The sequence below is a fragment of the Danio aesculapii genome, chromosome 8 (assembly GCF_903798145.1).
Source record: "Danio aesculapii chromosome 8, fDanAes4.1, whole genome shotgun sequence".
Taxonomy (NCBI): domain Eukaryota; kingdom Metazoa; phylum Chordata; class Actinopteri; order Cypriniformes; family Danionidae; genus Danio; species Danio aesculapii.
Genome location: NC_079442.1, coordinates 32,273,279 through 32,290,170, shown reverse-complemented (window position 1 = coordinate 32,290,170; position 16,892 = coordinate 32,273,279). Strand labels below are relative to the sequence as shown.

Below are 16,892 nucleotides of genomic sequence, written 5' to 3'. Positions count from 1 at the left end.
GGGGAGGGGTTTTTCAAGATGAAGATACTGAGATAAGAAAACTCTGGATATTTATAGTGAGTTAGGAATCATCTAATTGGTGAAACAATCGTGAGCTGATGCAGGACCAGCTGTGATCAGTCATAAGCATGTGATCCTCTCGAAATTAGTTTATGAATAAACTTCACTTTAAAGACAGATCTGTAAGAGGTTTCTTGTATAAAATGAGTATGCATGCATTAATTAATTCATGGATTAATTCATGTAAGCCGACAGTTAAGGCCTAGTTTTGAAATGTATAGTCTGCCACCCCCCAGTCCGAGTACTATAAATGGACACATAAGCGTGTACTATGTTGTATTTAATCGTACCGTTCAGTGAAAATGATTCATTCCAACATTTTGAGAGACAATAAAATGTATAAAAAGATCCACTGCTGCTGGCCTCTGTCCATCTGTGCAAAAACTAAAAATGAAACAGTTCACACCTCAGAATATTGTGAATGCCCTCAGGACCGGTTATAATGTTTTATCATGTTTCTTTTTGTGCACGGACAGTTATTTTGCCTCATAAGCCTTCCATGTATTGTCAGGATCAATATATGTTTGATTTGATTAAACTGAATGTTTATATATAGTCATTTATCATCATTAAATGCCACATCTTAAATCATTTTTCTTTTTTTATTTGCAGAATTCTCCATGGTTGTACACTTTTGTAATTTTTTTTGTGTTTTATGTAATGTTTACAGTTGCACTTATTGTCGGTGTGTGTTTGCTTTCCAGCTGGGTCTTCCTGTAGTGTATTGATCATTTAGTTTGTACAGTATATATATTTATAAGTAATTTTATAAGGACCAATAAAAAACAACTTATTGCACTATTTTCTTTTGTATACATGTATCTGTTAAATTGTGTAGATATGTATAGTGCAGTTTTTCAATCTGAGTGGAGGATACTGTAAAAATACATTCTGAAGGAAAAACAACCTTACAAAAATGATGATGTTTTTAAATGTTGCTGTCCAAAGGTCACAAAGTTTCTTATCATTTACTTGGCTGTTGTACTGTCCACTGTATGATGACATCTTAACTCTTTCTGAATTTTGATTGTAATTTAAAAATTGTTATTGTTGTTGTTTGTTTGTTTGTTTGTTTATGCACTTGATTTTGAAATGTTTCATATTTGATCACATTAAGTCAATTTGTCACTTTGATGCATTTTTATTGGCTCCATTTGTATTTTTGATATTGTGATACGCTTACATAGTGTATTTTGATAGCTGAAGTCTATATTGCTGTACATTTGTTTAAAATTTTAGTCATTTTGGTCACAAAATTTTCTAGATTATATTTCTGACCCATTTTTTAGTTACGATATGATATTTTGTTATAATATTTTTATTTAATTACAATATATATATTTAATTACAATGAACCACTACACCACAAAATAAAAAACAAAGGACATTTTGCAATACACTTCCTCATGTGTCAATCAATAAGTCATTCATTAAATTTTTCATTTTCTTTTTGGCTTAGTCCCTTTATTAATCTGCATGGGGTCATCACAGTAGAATGAACCGTCAACTTATCCAGCATATGTTTTCTGCAGTGAATGCCCTTCCTGCTGCAACTCATCACTGGGAAACATCCATGCACACTCATTCACACACATATCCAACGGACAATTTAGCTTACCCAATTCATCTATACTGGACTGTGGGGGAAACCGGAGCACCCGGAGGAAACTCACGCGAACACGGGGACAACATGCAAACTCCACACAGAAATGCCCACTGACCCACCCAAGGCTCGAACCAGCGACCTTCCTACTGTGAGGTGATCGTGCTACCCACTGTGCCACCGTGATGCCCAATAAGCATAACGATATTTAATTATCTCTGCTTAATGAATTGCATTATAAAACAAATAATTAACCTGAGGTTTATGTTGCCTTCAAAACAAAAATATGGCTTTGTGATTTTTAAAAATATACACATTACAAATTAAGATTAAGATCAAAAACAGTTTCACTTTGAAGAGTTCCTAAAGCAATGGCACCCACACTCAAAGGAATATTACTGCTGCTTGATCAAACTACCTGCACTGAAAAAAAGTGTTGCATGCAAAACTGTTGCAAACAATTTATTTGTGTTGAATTTAAACAAACAAATTAAATTTAATAGAGTTCAACTTAATTTGTTTGTTTAAATTCAGCCCAAATAAATTGTTTACAACCACATAACGTAAAAAAATTGAGTAAATCCAAGGAATCCTCTTTGAATTATTTTTTTCAGTGTGTTTAAAATGAGCTGGAATTTGTAAACCATTAAGTGACCATTAAGTGTAAACCAACACCGTTTTGTGTTGGGACAACATGAAGGAAATGTGTTGGTTAGGGGATTTGTAGGGATGTTCCCAGCATGCTTTGAGTTGGATTAAATTAAGATAGGGAAATGTTGACAATAAAAGTAATCTTATGTGTTTAAAGGTTATAGATAGATTTGTTAGAGTTTATTCTTCACTTTAGTTTGAAGATTTAGAAGAGTTTCATGTAAGGCTTTGAGTTTTGAGATTTCCACCTTGCAGAAGCACTTGTGCTTTGGCTTTTGGCAGCTTAATTAGCAAAAATGCAGTTTGTTGCTTTGCTCAGTGAGCAATAACTGTCCTAAACTTAGTTCTGAGATCAGTCTCAATCAACTGTACTGTATTTGTAACTCATGAAATATGCTTAAAATGGCTCTTAGTTGATTTAGGATAACTTCAAGAGACTTCGAAATGTACGGCATATAATAGACATACATGATATTATCTGATATTTGAGTTTAAGTTAAATAAAAATACAAATGTATTAAAACCTTTATTCAATATAATCATGTTGGACCAACTCAATTGAATTTAATTGTGTAATTAGTTTTTTATTAGTTGGTGCTAAACAAATTTATTGGAAGGAAATCCTGCCCTCAATTAAATTGAGTTCATTCAATATTTTTTGGGTGCATTTGGTGGAATGGCCATACTTGAACTGAATTTTCAGTTGCACAAATGTGAAACTACAGTTGCAAGCTCTTTTATCTTACAATATCAGGCTCTGTATCTTCTTCCTGGACTTGACGAGTCACGTTTGTTTTTTTAAATTTGCCTTTCAAAAACATAATAATTTAGGCCAAACTCAATTTCAGTTTAATCTTTAACAGACTGGCTGAGAAATGTCACATATACAGTGAATCAAATATAAAGCCATAAAATGAAACAAAAGCAAAACAAAATTTAAAAAGGTTTAAAATAATCTGATAAAAATAGTTTACATATAGTGCATTAAACAGGAACTTTCCTAGGGGTTAAATAAAACCCCATTCATTAAACAAATACAATTCTTTCTCATCCTTCATTATATTTAAAAATTTTCAAAACTAGGCATTTATGAATAAAGAATTTAAGTAAAACAAGTAAACAATTTGCAGCCAGGTAATGTTTTTGTTGTTCAACTGGGCTCCAAATTTTGTACATAATGTAAAAAAAGTCCCAACAAATAGAAGAAAAATATTGTTTTATCCAAATGCCCAAGTCAGACAGGATTAATAATTAATTACAATGAAGAAATACATGTTCAACAGTTTCAATATCACTACTGCAGAATTGGAAAAGATTACAATTCACATTAAATCTTTTTCTCAGAAACTCATTTGCAGGGTAAATATATCATTTTAAAATGTACTTCTTTATATTTTGGAGGAAGAGGAAATGTCAAATATTTGCATCTTATTTTCTTAACTAAATCATTATTCAAATGTCGGAAAATATAATTTCTTTTAACAGGACCAGGAGAGCATTCCTGCATAAGACACTTTCCAATAGACGTATTTGTACGTATCTCAAAAAACTATCATTTACTTCAGGTACTTAAAAGGTCTGATTGGGGATATAGGCTGCTCAAGTGCTGACTTTCTTGTGCGCTCTTAAATAAATGCTGCTAAAGAGCGAATGATCTGCTCTCGCTCAGTGAGAGGATACAGACTCACAATTTGTGGCTTGTGTAATGTATTATCTCCTCTTTTCGTGCTTTTGCTCTCCAGAGATCCTCCTGTTCAATTAGTTATCCCTTTTATAATAATATTGAGTCTATTTAATATTCAAATTAAATAGAATAATAATGCATGTGACTCTTACTAATCAAACAAAATCATTAAAAATATATATATATTTTTAAAGATCTACAGTATGTGTGCAGTGCAGAGATGGACCCAGAAGTGTTGTTAAAAAGTGGTATTAAAGTATTTACCCTGTATTTACAGTTGCAAAAATAACACTAAGAATATTTATTAATTCGGTATAAGGTTGTGAAATTATTTATAACGTATTAATTAAAAGGTATTACAGATATCAAATAAAACCATCCAGTAGGTGGAGGCAGGACAACACATATATGAAGAGATGATGCCAACTATATCGAGGACTTACAATAGCATTCAATTAACACATACAATTAATACACAAATACACTTCATTGAACTATGTCTGTTTATACCCTAATAATAACAACATATGCAATATACAAATAAATCTGAATTGAATTGAATAACTGAATAAACAAAATAACTGGCAACATTTTGGCACAATGTATATTAATCAAACTGAAACTTGAGTGAAACTGTAACCATGATTTATAATTTACTTAGTTTATAAATACTATTATAATAACAGCTTTGATATGTTTTGGTCTTTTTATCTTTTGTGTTTTATCAATTTATTAGCTTTTATATTTTCTCATTTCCATTTTAATTTGAGTAATTCTGTTATGTGCTTTTAAATTCATTTATTTTATTTTCGGCTTAGTCCCTTTTTTAATCAGGGGTCGCCACAGCGGAATGAACCACCGTGCTTTTAAATTTGTTTATTTAATTAATTATTTAATATTAACTTCTTTAATTATAGTTTTCGCTTCATTCCAAAGGCAAATTTTAAATATTCATTATATTTTTAACTTTATTTCAGTGGCAACACTTCACAATAACATACCTATTGTTAGCATAACTACATTAGCTAATTCTACTGTAATTAATTTCACATGAATAAACTCATCACATTTTAACTAACAAGTTGTAGTTTAAATTAACAAAGGCACACATCACATTGCCAGAAAACATAAAGGATACCACTGAATATTCCCGTCTGTCAACACAGTTATTAAAGTATGTTGACTAAAACTGGTCTCCAGGGGTGAACTGGCCATCTGGTAATTCTGGCAAATGCCAGAAAGCCCTGACCAATTTTTTAAATTTGGGGGCCGGTCAGGTTTTTTTTTTTTTTAATATGTACTGTTTTACATGCAGGCAGCTTTTATCTCTAACTAGATGTGATATTATGATGATGATGATGATGATGATGATGATGAGGATAATAATACTAATAATAATAATGATGATAATAATAATAATAATAATAATAATAATAATAATAATAATAATAATAATAATACATGTTAAGCATTTGGCTCAATCAGCGACGGCCGCCTGGTTTCGAGATGGGCTGACCCAATCCGACGCAATCAGAGGTTATCTGGATGTAATCAAAATCTGACAAGAATGTCAAACAAACAATAAGTGCAACACAAGCTCCGAAAAGTGCCGAAAAGCTCAGGGAAAGCAAAAAAAAAAAAAAAAAAAAAAAAAATCAGATGCTGCCAAATGCAGAAAATTAACTGAAATATTCTCAAAAGGTTCACTGCATTGGAGGACAGTAGCGTGGTAGAGGAGGTAAGAAAAAAAAAACAGAAAATATACTTCATTATGCTAAAATATACTAAGTAATTTTCATGCCATTCACGCTACTGCTGACAGTTTTTGACAGTAACCTACACCGTGTTTAACAGTTGTAAGCTTGTTGCAGTCTAACATGCAAAGGAACCTATAGCAATAGCCATAGTACTGTAGGCATTTGTAGTAAACTCTGAACACATAGCTAGTCCTTAAAGTAAAACATTAAATACATGCATAGGTTACAGTGTAATTAATCCTCTCATTGTCAGAGACAACGAGATGCAATCAATCCAGAATTCTTTTGATTCTTTATTCTTTCCACAAAGTTTCCAACAAGTTCTGAGCATGCAAGTGCGAACAATCACTTTGGGGTATCCATGTGGGTTAGTGTGTGTGTGTGTGGTCTACAACAAATAAGAATTAACAAATTACGGAATCAGAAAAACTTATACAAATACAGGCACTAAAACACTTCCATGTACAATCAACATGAATATGAGATCACTGGCTGATTGCCAGAAACACTTCAAAATAAAAGCTCATGTGAGCCTTTTTAACACTGTTGCTCTGATTAACAATAAAATAACCCCTATGATAGGAGTAACCTGAATGTGTATCACACACACACATACACACCTTTACACACAAATAGAGATGCAGCACTAGCAACACTTCAGCATGCTTTAATTCACAAATAACTATATATCATGAAGGATTCAAAAACGTCCTTCAAAACAAATCTGCTGGTAAACACACACAAAGATTGCTGCTATTTTTCTTTTTTGCTATATATTCTATTCCTTTTTGTGCTACTGTTATTACCTAATTGTATTAACATGTATTCCAATGTTGTGAGCAGTCAGTTAAAAAACATTTTGCTGCAATCTTTACATCTTATACTGTTTATTAACTAGGATTGCTGGAATCAGTGCAGCCAGAGACTGCTCTGCTAATACCAGTGCTGTGAGAAAGAATGCTAGGCCTAGCAGAGACAGGGAGGAGTGTGGTAGAGGTAGGGAAAACAAAACACACTGTTCTTTGGGTTTGTAGTTAACTCAAAAGTAGAGATGAACACATAAGAATAATTGTAATTATGTCTACATAAGTTACATTTGAACTTCACTGTATATTAGATCATAATTATTTATTGTTATTCATTAGGTCACCTACAATTGCTTAATAAGCACATTTATTCAAAACAAGAATGAGCCAAAGCCTAGCATAAGCAGTGATCCAAATAATGATGACACTCACAGTGACCACAGAGACCAGCAAAAAGCATGGACACAATGACAGTCAGGCAAGAGTGAGGAACAAGTATAATCACAGACAGCAACAAACATATTAAAATTGCACAGTTACAGAGTTAAAATGGATGTAAAGATGTAGAATAAGACACAAAATGTGCACAATGTCAACATATAAACAAGGTGAAGCCAACACATAGACAGTGGCAATAGAGAGTTCTTAGTGTTCCAGGCATGTCCCACTAGGAGGAGGCAGAAAATGTGGTAGAAAATGAATGGATGAATGAATGAATATTTGTACAGTATGTATAACTATTATTAAAAGAGTTTAACATACAGAATAGGTTTTTATGCTGTTTTATGCAATTATCCTGATAAATGTTTACTCCATATGATATGTTCAAGTGCATCAAATCTTTCAAATGAAAATAGCAATGAATTGATGTGTGAAATAATTCTATAAAGAGATGCAAGATATCCAATCATATAATGGTACAAGACACACAATTCTGTCAATAATTATTGATTAGTTTTACCTTAATGTTGCAGAATAATGTGAAGTGCTTAGAAGGTTAAAAGCCTGTTTGTTTGCTAATATTATTAATATTATTATTGATGTTGTTGTTAATGCATAAACAACACAGAGCTGCTCTTGGACCACTTTTTTCCACTTAGGTCAAATACTTGAATTGGCCAAAAGAGGGCATCAAGCATATTTGACAGTCTGGTTGAGCAGGACAGTAAACTATATAACACTTATGACTGACAATGAGAAAGTCATTTCTCGTATCTTTCATCAGCAACGGGATATAGCAAGGTATTTTCATATCCCTATTACTACTGACATCCATTTGTCTTAAGATACTTTAAGTGTTAAAGTTTAACTTAAAGTGTTTTTATTCTCATCTGGATTTGATCACCGTGCTTGTTCTTTGTGATTTTGGTCCGTTTCAGATGTCTGCTGCGCTCGCTCTCCTTTTACTGATATTTGGATTTACCATGTTGAAGTTCATCTGCTGTTACAGTGATGGAAGTTTATTGACCGACCAGTGTCAAAATATGGCTATAAATCATTCAGGACAACCCACAGGTCAAGCTTCAAACCCTTTCACCGTCGTTCCCGATAACATGACCGTGGACATTTCGAAAGTGGGAACGAGCATAACAGGTAGAATCTAAAGTTTTTTGGATCTTGAAGACTTTTTATCCAAGGCGGCTTAGGGAAGAGTGGGTACAAATAATGAACCATATTTTTTTACAAACAACACACAAGCCTCTTCTACTACAAATGAGCATGATAATTTGAGTATGATCATTTTCTTTTCTTCTGAGTAAAGTAATTTTCCTGCAGTTTTTAAAATTTACTTTAATGTTGAAACTAAAACTTTTACAGAAAGGTAATTTCTTTAATTTCACATGTCTTATACACAATTCTCATGGTGCCAACTGATTTAAATTGACTCCCTCTACAAATTCAAAAGGTCACATATAAACCAAATGTCTGCCGATGTCTCATCTTGCCCTATAGTTTTGCAAAATTATTTGATTGTAGCTTCATCAGAACAGTTTTTTTCAGGGGAGGGGATTCGTTGAGAAGTTCGATACAACACTAGGACCTTTCGTTCCTCGGTAGTAGCAATTTTTGAAGGGGACACAAGTCATACAATCAAATAGTTCTTTAAGTTATGTCCTCACAGTGAAATCTTTACATCTATCATTATTTTTGTTCAAGGTAGGGTGTGGGTGGATCAGTTGGTCAGTCAGAGACAGCAAAGGAGAGCTAGTGAGAGATGGATCTTATTTTTAAGTCATTAATTTGATGCTTCTCATATACAATAAAAATAAGGAATTTAAAAAGGTTTACATTTTTATTTAAAGTTGGCGTGGGTTTCCTCCGGGTGCTCCGGTTTCCCCCACAGTCCAAAGACATGCGCTGTAGGTAAATTGGGTGAGCTATATTGTCCTTAGTGTATGAGTGTGTATGTGGATGAGAGTGTATGGGTGTTTCTCAGTACTGGGTTGCAGCTGGAAGTTTATCCGCTGTGTAAAACATATGCTGGATAAGTTGGAGGCTCATTCCGCTGTGGCGACCCTGATTAATAAAGGGACTAAGCCAAAAATGAATGAATGAATAAATAGAAATTGATTCTACAAAAAATACAGGGGTCATTTCAGACATAGCACAGTGTTCATTTAGCAAATGCACAGCTAAACAATATGCTCATTGTGGCCATTAAAATAAATTAGTAAATATAGAAATCACTACTTTTTTATTTGCGTTTTCCATACTGTCACAACTTTTTCACAATAATTTTATATTTATTTTGGCATATATTTACGTTTTGGAAGATTTCTACACAAAGTTTCAGTAATGAGACCTCTTGCAGACATGTGAGAATAAATAAACAAATAAATAAATAAATATTTTACAATAAATTACAGCACAAAAGAGAAAAATATATTTTTACCATTCAGCTATTCTCCATTAATGTAGCCTTTATGTTCATGATGATATATTGCTTTGGCTAAACTTTAGCTATTTAGGTAAATGGTTTGCTTATGGGTCATGGAGGAAGACAAAGTGGCAATATTTGCTTTTGGTCTTTTGGATAATTCTTTTGCCTGGTTTCACCACAGATCACCATGTTGTCCGCTTGTCAAGCTTAATTTTAAGCATGCAATATTCTGTCTCATGTCCCAAAAAAAGGCTCAAATTCTGTATTGCTGCTAGTGCTATCCTTTAGTCTATGCTACAGGAAAGTTTTTCAATGCTTTAGTGGTGTAAACAAGTTGTCTTTTTAAACTTATCAGCAAAATGTATAACTTTTTCCACAGTGACGCTCTCAACTTCTTCTGCTCCATTTTTGGGCTTTATGTTGGAGGCTCGAAAGTGTGATGATTGTCCACCTGCTGGTACATTTAGTTTGCTTGACTCGGCCAACAGTCTGCTCCTCTGTGGCGTAAGTCCTGCCACACACACATACATACACACACAAGCAGAAATTGGCAATTTGTGATTTATGAGGACTCTCCATAAGCGTAATCTATTTTTATAGCCTACTGTAAAGAATGTTTATTATATGTCATTACCCCACACCTACCCCTACCTAACCCACACAGGAGACCTGCGGCAAAATTTGAATGTGGAAATAACCCTGTTAAGTATGATTTAAACAGTTTTTTTATTTCGAGGACACAGGGCATGTCCTTGTAAACCACCTCAACATTGTAATATCTTCGTCGCAGACATGTCATTTTACAAAACCACCATAAACCACATAAACAAGCACACACACACCCTTTTACACTCTTTCTTACAGGCTTCTTAGAGCAATTATTAAATGTTAGCAGCTGTAAATTCTATAAACTATAGTCAGGTGTTCATCTTATGTATTTATTAGGGCCAGGCCGTGGCTCATCCTAATAACTTGGATAAATATTCAGTCCAAGTGACGTGGACGCCTCAAGGCACTGGACAGTATTTCTTCAGGTAAATTCTTGTGATGCTTTGAGGTAAAACAATACATACTTTGAACACAGTTTGACCAAAGCTTTTGAAATAAATTAAGCAAATTAAACTTTATTGTATTTTATAAAATGTTTTGCATTATGTGGAGATTAGTGATTGGTCGGAACATAAAAACCCCACTGGCTGCTAGCATTTTGGAAGTAGATTGTCAGAGGAACACAAAAAGAACGCTAAATGCAGAAGTATAAATGCACGGCTATGTGTAAGGCATGCACTGTGGCTTATGGTGGTCACTAGACCCAGAACTATAAATCAGCCTTAAGACAAAATAAAAGGGAAGAAATTATTCATGGCTTTATTGTAGTTTATACTGCTAATTTGTAAATCTGACATCTGATTTTCTTTTCAGAGCTGCATTCATCAAAGATTTCGGTTCATTTTGGACAAAAAAAGCTATTAAACTCTTGACAACAACATCGCCGCCGACATCAATGCAGACAACAGCACAAACAAAGCAGATAACGACACAAACAAAGATGCTGACATCGACGCAAACAACAACACAAACAAAGATGCCGACAATGACCCAGACAGCCACACAGACAACAACAGCGACACCTACAACACTGCTGATGATGATGACAACAGCCTCAACAACAACTACTGACACCACCACTACTGTAACAATTATGCGCACAACCTTGGGTAATAAAAACTTCTATACTACCTATAGCTGCAAAAGAATCAAAACCTTCAAACAGTTGCCAAATAAATACATTAAATGGGCAGTTCACCTAAAAAATGAAAATTCTGTCATTTACTAACCCTCAACTAACAACTGTTTGAGTTTATTTCTTCAGTTGAACACAAAATAATACATGTTGAAAAATTATGGAAATTAGTAGGCTTTGACTTCCATAATATACTGTATTTTACTACAGTGTATGTCTATGGGTACTTGCTTTCAGCATTTTTGGTACATTTATTCATTTATTTGGTACATTTATTTATTTTATTATTTTATGTTATGGGGGGTGAAGTAGAAGTAGCATTTCTGTATCATTATAAATGTTTTATTGTGTATGAAAAACACTCACTCTCTCCTGCTGTCTCGTATTCAAAAACACACAAACAAACACTTCAGTTCAAATGGAGAAAAAGTGTCTGTTGCCAGTGCTTCTTGTTTTGCAATTCAAAATTCACTTGAGATTCCCAATTGTGAAAATAATGGGGTTCTTGTTCTTGATGCAGAATATTTTAGACTTAGCAACGCTGCTGCTGCAAGATATACACATACTCTCAGACTCTAATATCGGTATTATTGAATGCATTATTAAGTGCATGAGTCTGCTTTTAAGAGTCAAGTCTCTGTTACTAGCTATAAAAAGACATTTTGAAATGAACAGAGGCTTTAGATGCACAAGTAACTAGTACAAACAAATGTGATTAGAGAATGAAAACCTGATAAATCTCAACATGTCTTGATGTGTGGTTTCCATATTATAAGTGGAATAAATAACAATAGAAAATATAATTAATATAAAATTATGCAAACACAATGTAGTGATATGGCCACGACTCAGAGCACTTTGTTTTTAATATACATTGGGAAAAATAATATCCAGTATAGGAAAACTAATATCTTTGCCGGATATTCAAACATACTGATGTTATGTTGATGTAGATTGTTAAAGAGAAAATAGTTAAAATACACATAAATGAAAGTAAGACTGCTTTTTGTAATGCTCCTATCATGTCTCATAGACACATCCACTACACAACCAACCTCTGCAGTCAACAGAATACAAAAAGGTCTAAATGTATTTACAACACCAAACCTACAGGCTACAGGTAAATATTGTTTTCATATACAAAATCATATGTATTAAGTAGACTTTTTAAAGTAAGTAAATGTATTACCTAGAACAATCAAATATATCTACAATTTTGTGACTGATAGTGTTAAAATAGTGACTCAGAGTAAAAAAATATAAATGCTTGAATTTTGATGTCACCACTAGCAAATAACCATATTTTTTAATGTAGTCTACAGGGTTTAGTTGAATTTGCCGGGTTAAACAAATATTTGTAAATCTTTAAATCAAGTTATTTTAATAAGCTGATTTTTTTAGCAGTTTTCAGCATGTAAACAGTGAAATAAAGCACACTCGAGGTGGTGATATGAGCACATAAAAATATACACTGTCAAAAAAAATAAAATCCAGCCTAGGCAAACTAATACCTTTGGCTGTTATTCAAACATACTGATGTTATGTTGATGTAGATTTTTTACATAATTTCTGCATATTGTTGTGATGTTAGAGCATAAAAACTTTATAGGCTGGCAATTACATGAATTAAATATACATGAAATGTATTCTGTGTTTCTACAGTCTATACTACACAAACAGATCCAACTACAAACACAACAGTAATTACAACATCAAACACACAATCACAGACTACAGGTAAATAACATCATATACAGACAAAATGATTAACCCTTTATGAAATGTTCATTCTTTTTCAAATATATTTTACAATTAATGTTTAAGAGCAAGGAAACTTTTGAAGTATTTTTCATAATAGATTCATTCTGGAGAAAGTCTTATTTACTTTAGTTTGGCTGCAAAAAAATGTAGTTTTAAAGTAAATAAAATGAATAACAATAATACTTTTAAGATAAAAAAAGATCTTTAAATAGTAAATCTTAACAGTAAGTAAAACATAACCAGAATTTTGTGTGCGTGTGTGTGTGTGTGTGTGTATGTGTGTGTGTGTGTGTGTGTGTGTGTGTGTGTGTGTGTGTGTGTGTGTGTGTAAACCTGTAAATCAAGTTATTGTAATAATCAATTTTTAGTAGTTTTTTTCAGCATACTGGTGTGAAATAACAAACAATGGGAAAACAAATAAATAAAAATAATTGACATAATTAACATAATTATAATATAATGCACACTCGAGGTGGTGATATGGCCACCCTCAAAGCAAATAAAAATAAACACTGTCAAAAATATTTATATATATCCAGCGTAGGCAGACTAATATCTAATATCTTTGCCTGATATTCAAACATACTGATGTTATGTTGATTTTATACCTATACTGCATATTAGTGTGATTTCAGAGCATAAAAGCTTTACAGACCAACAATTAAACAACAATTCGGTTTCTGTGTTTCTGTTTCTACAGTCTATACTACACAAACAGATCCAACTACAAACACAACAGTAATTACAACATCAAACACACAATCACAAACTACAGGTAAATAACATCATTATATATATAAACTGTTGAGGGCAAAATTATTCAGCCCTAAATGATAATAATTAAATAAATAAATAGTAAAATAAACAGATTAAGGGGTCAGTTGGGGGCAGGGGGGGGGGGGGGCTTACAAATCAAGTATTTGGAATAAATCTGTTCTCAAAATATGACAGCAATAGTCTCCAAACTTTGAAGAATCTATTATTTGAGCCTTGGGTGCTATATTTGAGTTTTTCTAGCTTTAGATATGCCATGACATTTTCTACCCATTTAGTATGTGTTGGTGGTTTAGTTGACTTCTGCAAAGGTATAAGCCTTTGGGCCAACAAAGAAGAGAAAGCTGGTGCATTTGACCTGCTGGTAGTGCAAGGTTTCCAGGTGTCACAACAAATATTGCTATTACTGGATCTGGTTGTAACTGCTTTTCACATATATAAGAAAAAGTCTCAAACACCACAGAACAAAATGGTCTTAGGGATGAACACGTCCAGAACATATGACCCAAGGTGGGTAATAAACTGTGTTTGACGCAAATAGATGTTGAGTGAATTTGATTAATTGTTGATTGCCAGACTGTCTCTGGAACTATACTTCCTAAGTCATCTTCCCACTGTTTCTTTAAAAAAATCTAAAGTTGGTGCGGCTGCTTTTTGAATCAGACTGTACACTTTTGATATCAGACCATCCTCAGATGCACTTAAGTCAAAGATCTCTTCAATCCAGCTGCTTATGGGAGGTGTACTAAAGTGTACTAAAATACCTTTTTACTAGGCTTCCTACCTGTAGATATCTGAAGAAATGTAATTTAGGAAAATCCAGAAATGTTCACAGTATGTCTGATAATATTTTTTCTTCTGGAGAAAGTCTTATTGTTTTATTTCAGCTAGAATAAAAGCAGTTTTTAATTAAAGAAAAAACATTTTAAGGTCAAAATTATTAGCCCCTTTAAGCTATATATTTTTTCCCATAGTCTACAGAACAAACCATCGTTATACAATAACTTGCCTAATTACCCCTAACCTGCCTAGTTAACCTAATTAACCTAGTTAGGCCTTTAAATATCACTTTAAGCTGTATAGAAGTGTCTTGAAAAATATCTAGTCAAATATTACTGTCATCATGGCACAGATAAAATCAGTTAATAGAAATGAGTTATTAAAACTATTATGCTCAGAAATGTGTTGAAAAAAATCTGTTTTCCATTAAACAGAAATTGGGGAAAAATTCTTATACTTCAACTGTATATTTATAATTTTAAAGTCAAAAAATTAAAAACCAACAAAACAGTTATCCAGCCTAGGCAAACTAATACCTTTGGCTGTTATTCAAACATACTGATGTTATGTTGATGTAGATTTTTTACATATTTTCTGCATATTGATGTGATGTTAGAGCATAAAAACTTTATAGGCTGACAGTTACATGATCTAAATATAAATGAAATGAATTCTGTGTTTCTACAGTCTATACTACACAAACAGATCCAACTACAAACACAACAGTAATTACAACATCAAACACACAATCACAGACTACAGGTAAATAACATCATATACAGACAAAATGATTTCACGAGTGTGAAATTTAGTATGTATATGTATGTATGTATGTATGTATGTATGTATGTATGTATGTATGTATGTGTGTGTGTGTATTTATATGGATGGATGGATGGATGGATGGATGGATAGATAATTTTAAAGTCAAAAATGTAAAAGCCAACTAAACAGTAAAATATTACCATAATTGTGGCACTAGTGTTTTATCTCTGCTTATCACAACAGTGGTGAGGATGCACATGCATTTTATTTAAGAGAATCGTCAGGCAGACAACGATTAAAACTGATTGCAACAGGTGCAAATTGGAGCATATGGGTAATCCAAAAGTGCAGTCAGAATAACAGGAGAAGTTCAGAACAGGCAGCAAAACAACAAGAACAATAAACACATGGTCGAAACCACGGAGGGCAAGACAAGGAAATAGCTTAGTAACGCTCACTGGGAAAAAGGACACCCAGCCCAGTGTGTGTGAAAGTTAGGTGTATTTATAGTCCCAGTAATCAGTCCTCATGAGCTTTAACTGTGTGTTTGCAATCAGCAGTGATCTAATTGGATATGTAGTCCAGTACAGTTGCAGATATGTAGTAGTGTGAATAATTGAGTGAGTAGCTGCGTCCCAAATAGCACACTATGCACTTATGCACTATGTACTTATGCACTTACTCACTCCACAGTAGTATAGGTATGTAGTGTCGTCCAAAATGGAGCACTAATGTTTTTTTACTAAGCGGAAATTCAAACTGTTTCCCGCATGACATTTGACGGTTGCCAAATCAGTGAAACAAATGACCAAACTACCAAATAATACCTGCCATGAGTATAACCACATTTACCATCAGGAGGCGGTATAATCACTCTCATAGGAGAATATTACTTTCACAATGCAAAATAAATAAAATAATCCAACATGAGTGCCGGGGCGACGCGGTGGCGCAGTAGATAGTGCTTTCCCCTCACAGCAAGAAGGTCGATTGTTCGAGCCTCGGCTGGGTCAGTTGGCATTTCTGTGTGGAGTTTGCATGTTCTCCCTGTGTTTGCGTGGGTTTCCTCCAGGTGCCCCGGTATCCCCTACAAGTCCAAATACATGCGGTGAAGGTGAATTGGGTAGGCTAAATTGTCCGAAGTGTATGAGTGTGAATGAGTGTGTATGGATGTTTCCCAGAGATGGGTTGCAGCTGAAAGGGCATCCGCTGCGTAAAACATGTGCTGGATAAGTTGGCAGTTTATTTCGTTGTAGTGACCCCAGATTAATAAAGGGACTAAGCCAAAAAGAAAAAGAATGAATGAACATGAGCACCCGGAAGCTCCGACCCTTCCGCTACGTGAGCAAATCTGCGTTCATTTAGTGCATGAAGTGTCCATCATTCCTCATTATTTTTAGAGTTTTCAGTGTGAATGCTCTACTTACACTATTTATACCACAAAATGGCATTGAATAGTTTGGAATGATATGAGGATGAGTATTTGATTAAATAAATTTCATTTTTGTGTGAACTTACCCTTTAAGGTTTCATGGAGGTTAAATGTTCTCTGTGGAACCACAGTTGAAAAAAGATTGATGGATAGATTCAACAATAATAACACTTGTCATCTGTTTTCATTTACAT

The 16,892-nt window shown here is 33.5% G+C and overlaps 1 protein-coding gene across 1 annotated transcript; it reads left to right on the top strand.

Annotated features, from left to right (window-relative positions):
* The first annotated feature begins 7,765 nt into the window (after nucleotides 1-7,765).
* On the top strand, nucleotides 7,766-11,319 carry LOC130233241 (ferric-chelate reductase 1-like). The gene is made up of 6 exons (XM_056463195.1): nucleotides 7,766-7,803; nucleotides 7,941-8,154; nucleotides 9,822-9,946; nucleotides 10,388-10,476; nucleotides 10,865-11,215; nucleotides 11,316-11,319. Exons 2-6 carry the CDS (start codon nucleotides 7,941-7,943, stop codon nucleotides 11,317-11,319), a joined length of 783 nt encoding a protein of 260 aa, XP_056319170.1. The 5' UTR covers nucleotides 7,766-7,803.
* The last annotated feature ends 5,573 nt before the right edge of the window (nucleotides 11,320-16,892 follow it).

Excerpts from the sequence above, each read along its gene's own strand:
- LOC130233241 (XM_056463195.1), top strand. The coding sequence starts at position 7,941 with ATGTCTGCTGCGCTCGCTCTCCTTTTACTGATATTTGGATTTACCATG. Across the intron at positions 9,947-10,387 it reads ACAGTCTGCTCCTCTGTGGC|GGCCAGGCCGTGGCTCATCC; the intron begins GTAAGTCCTGCC and ends TGTATTTATTAG. Across the intron at positions 10,477-10,864 it reads ACTGGACAGTATTTCTTCAG|AGCTGCATTCATCAAAGATT; the intron begins GTAAATTCTTGT and ends TTTTCTTTTCAG.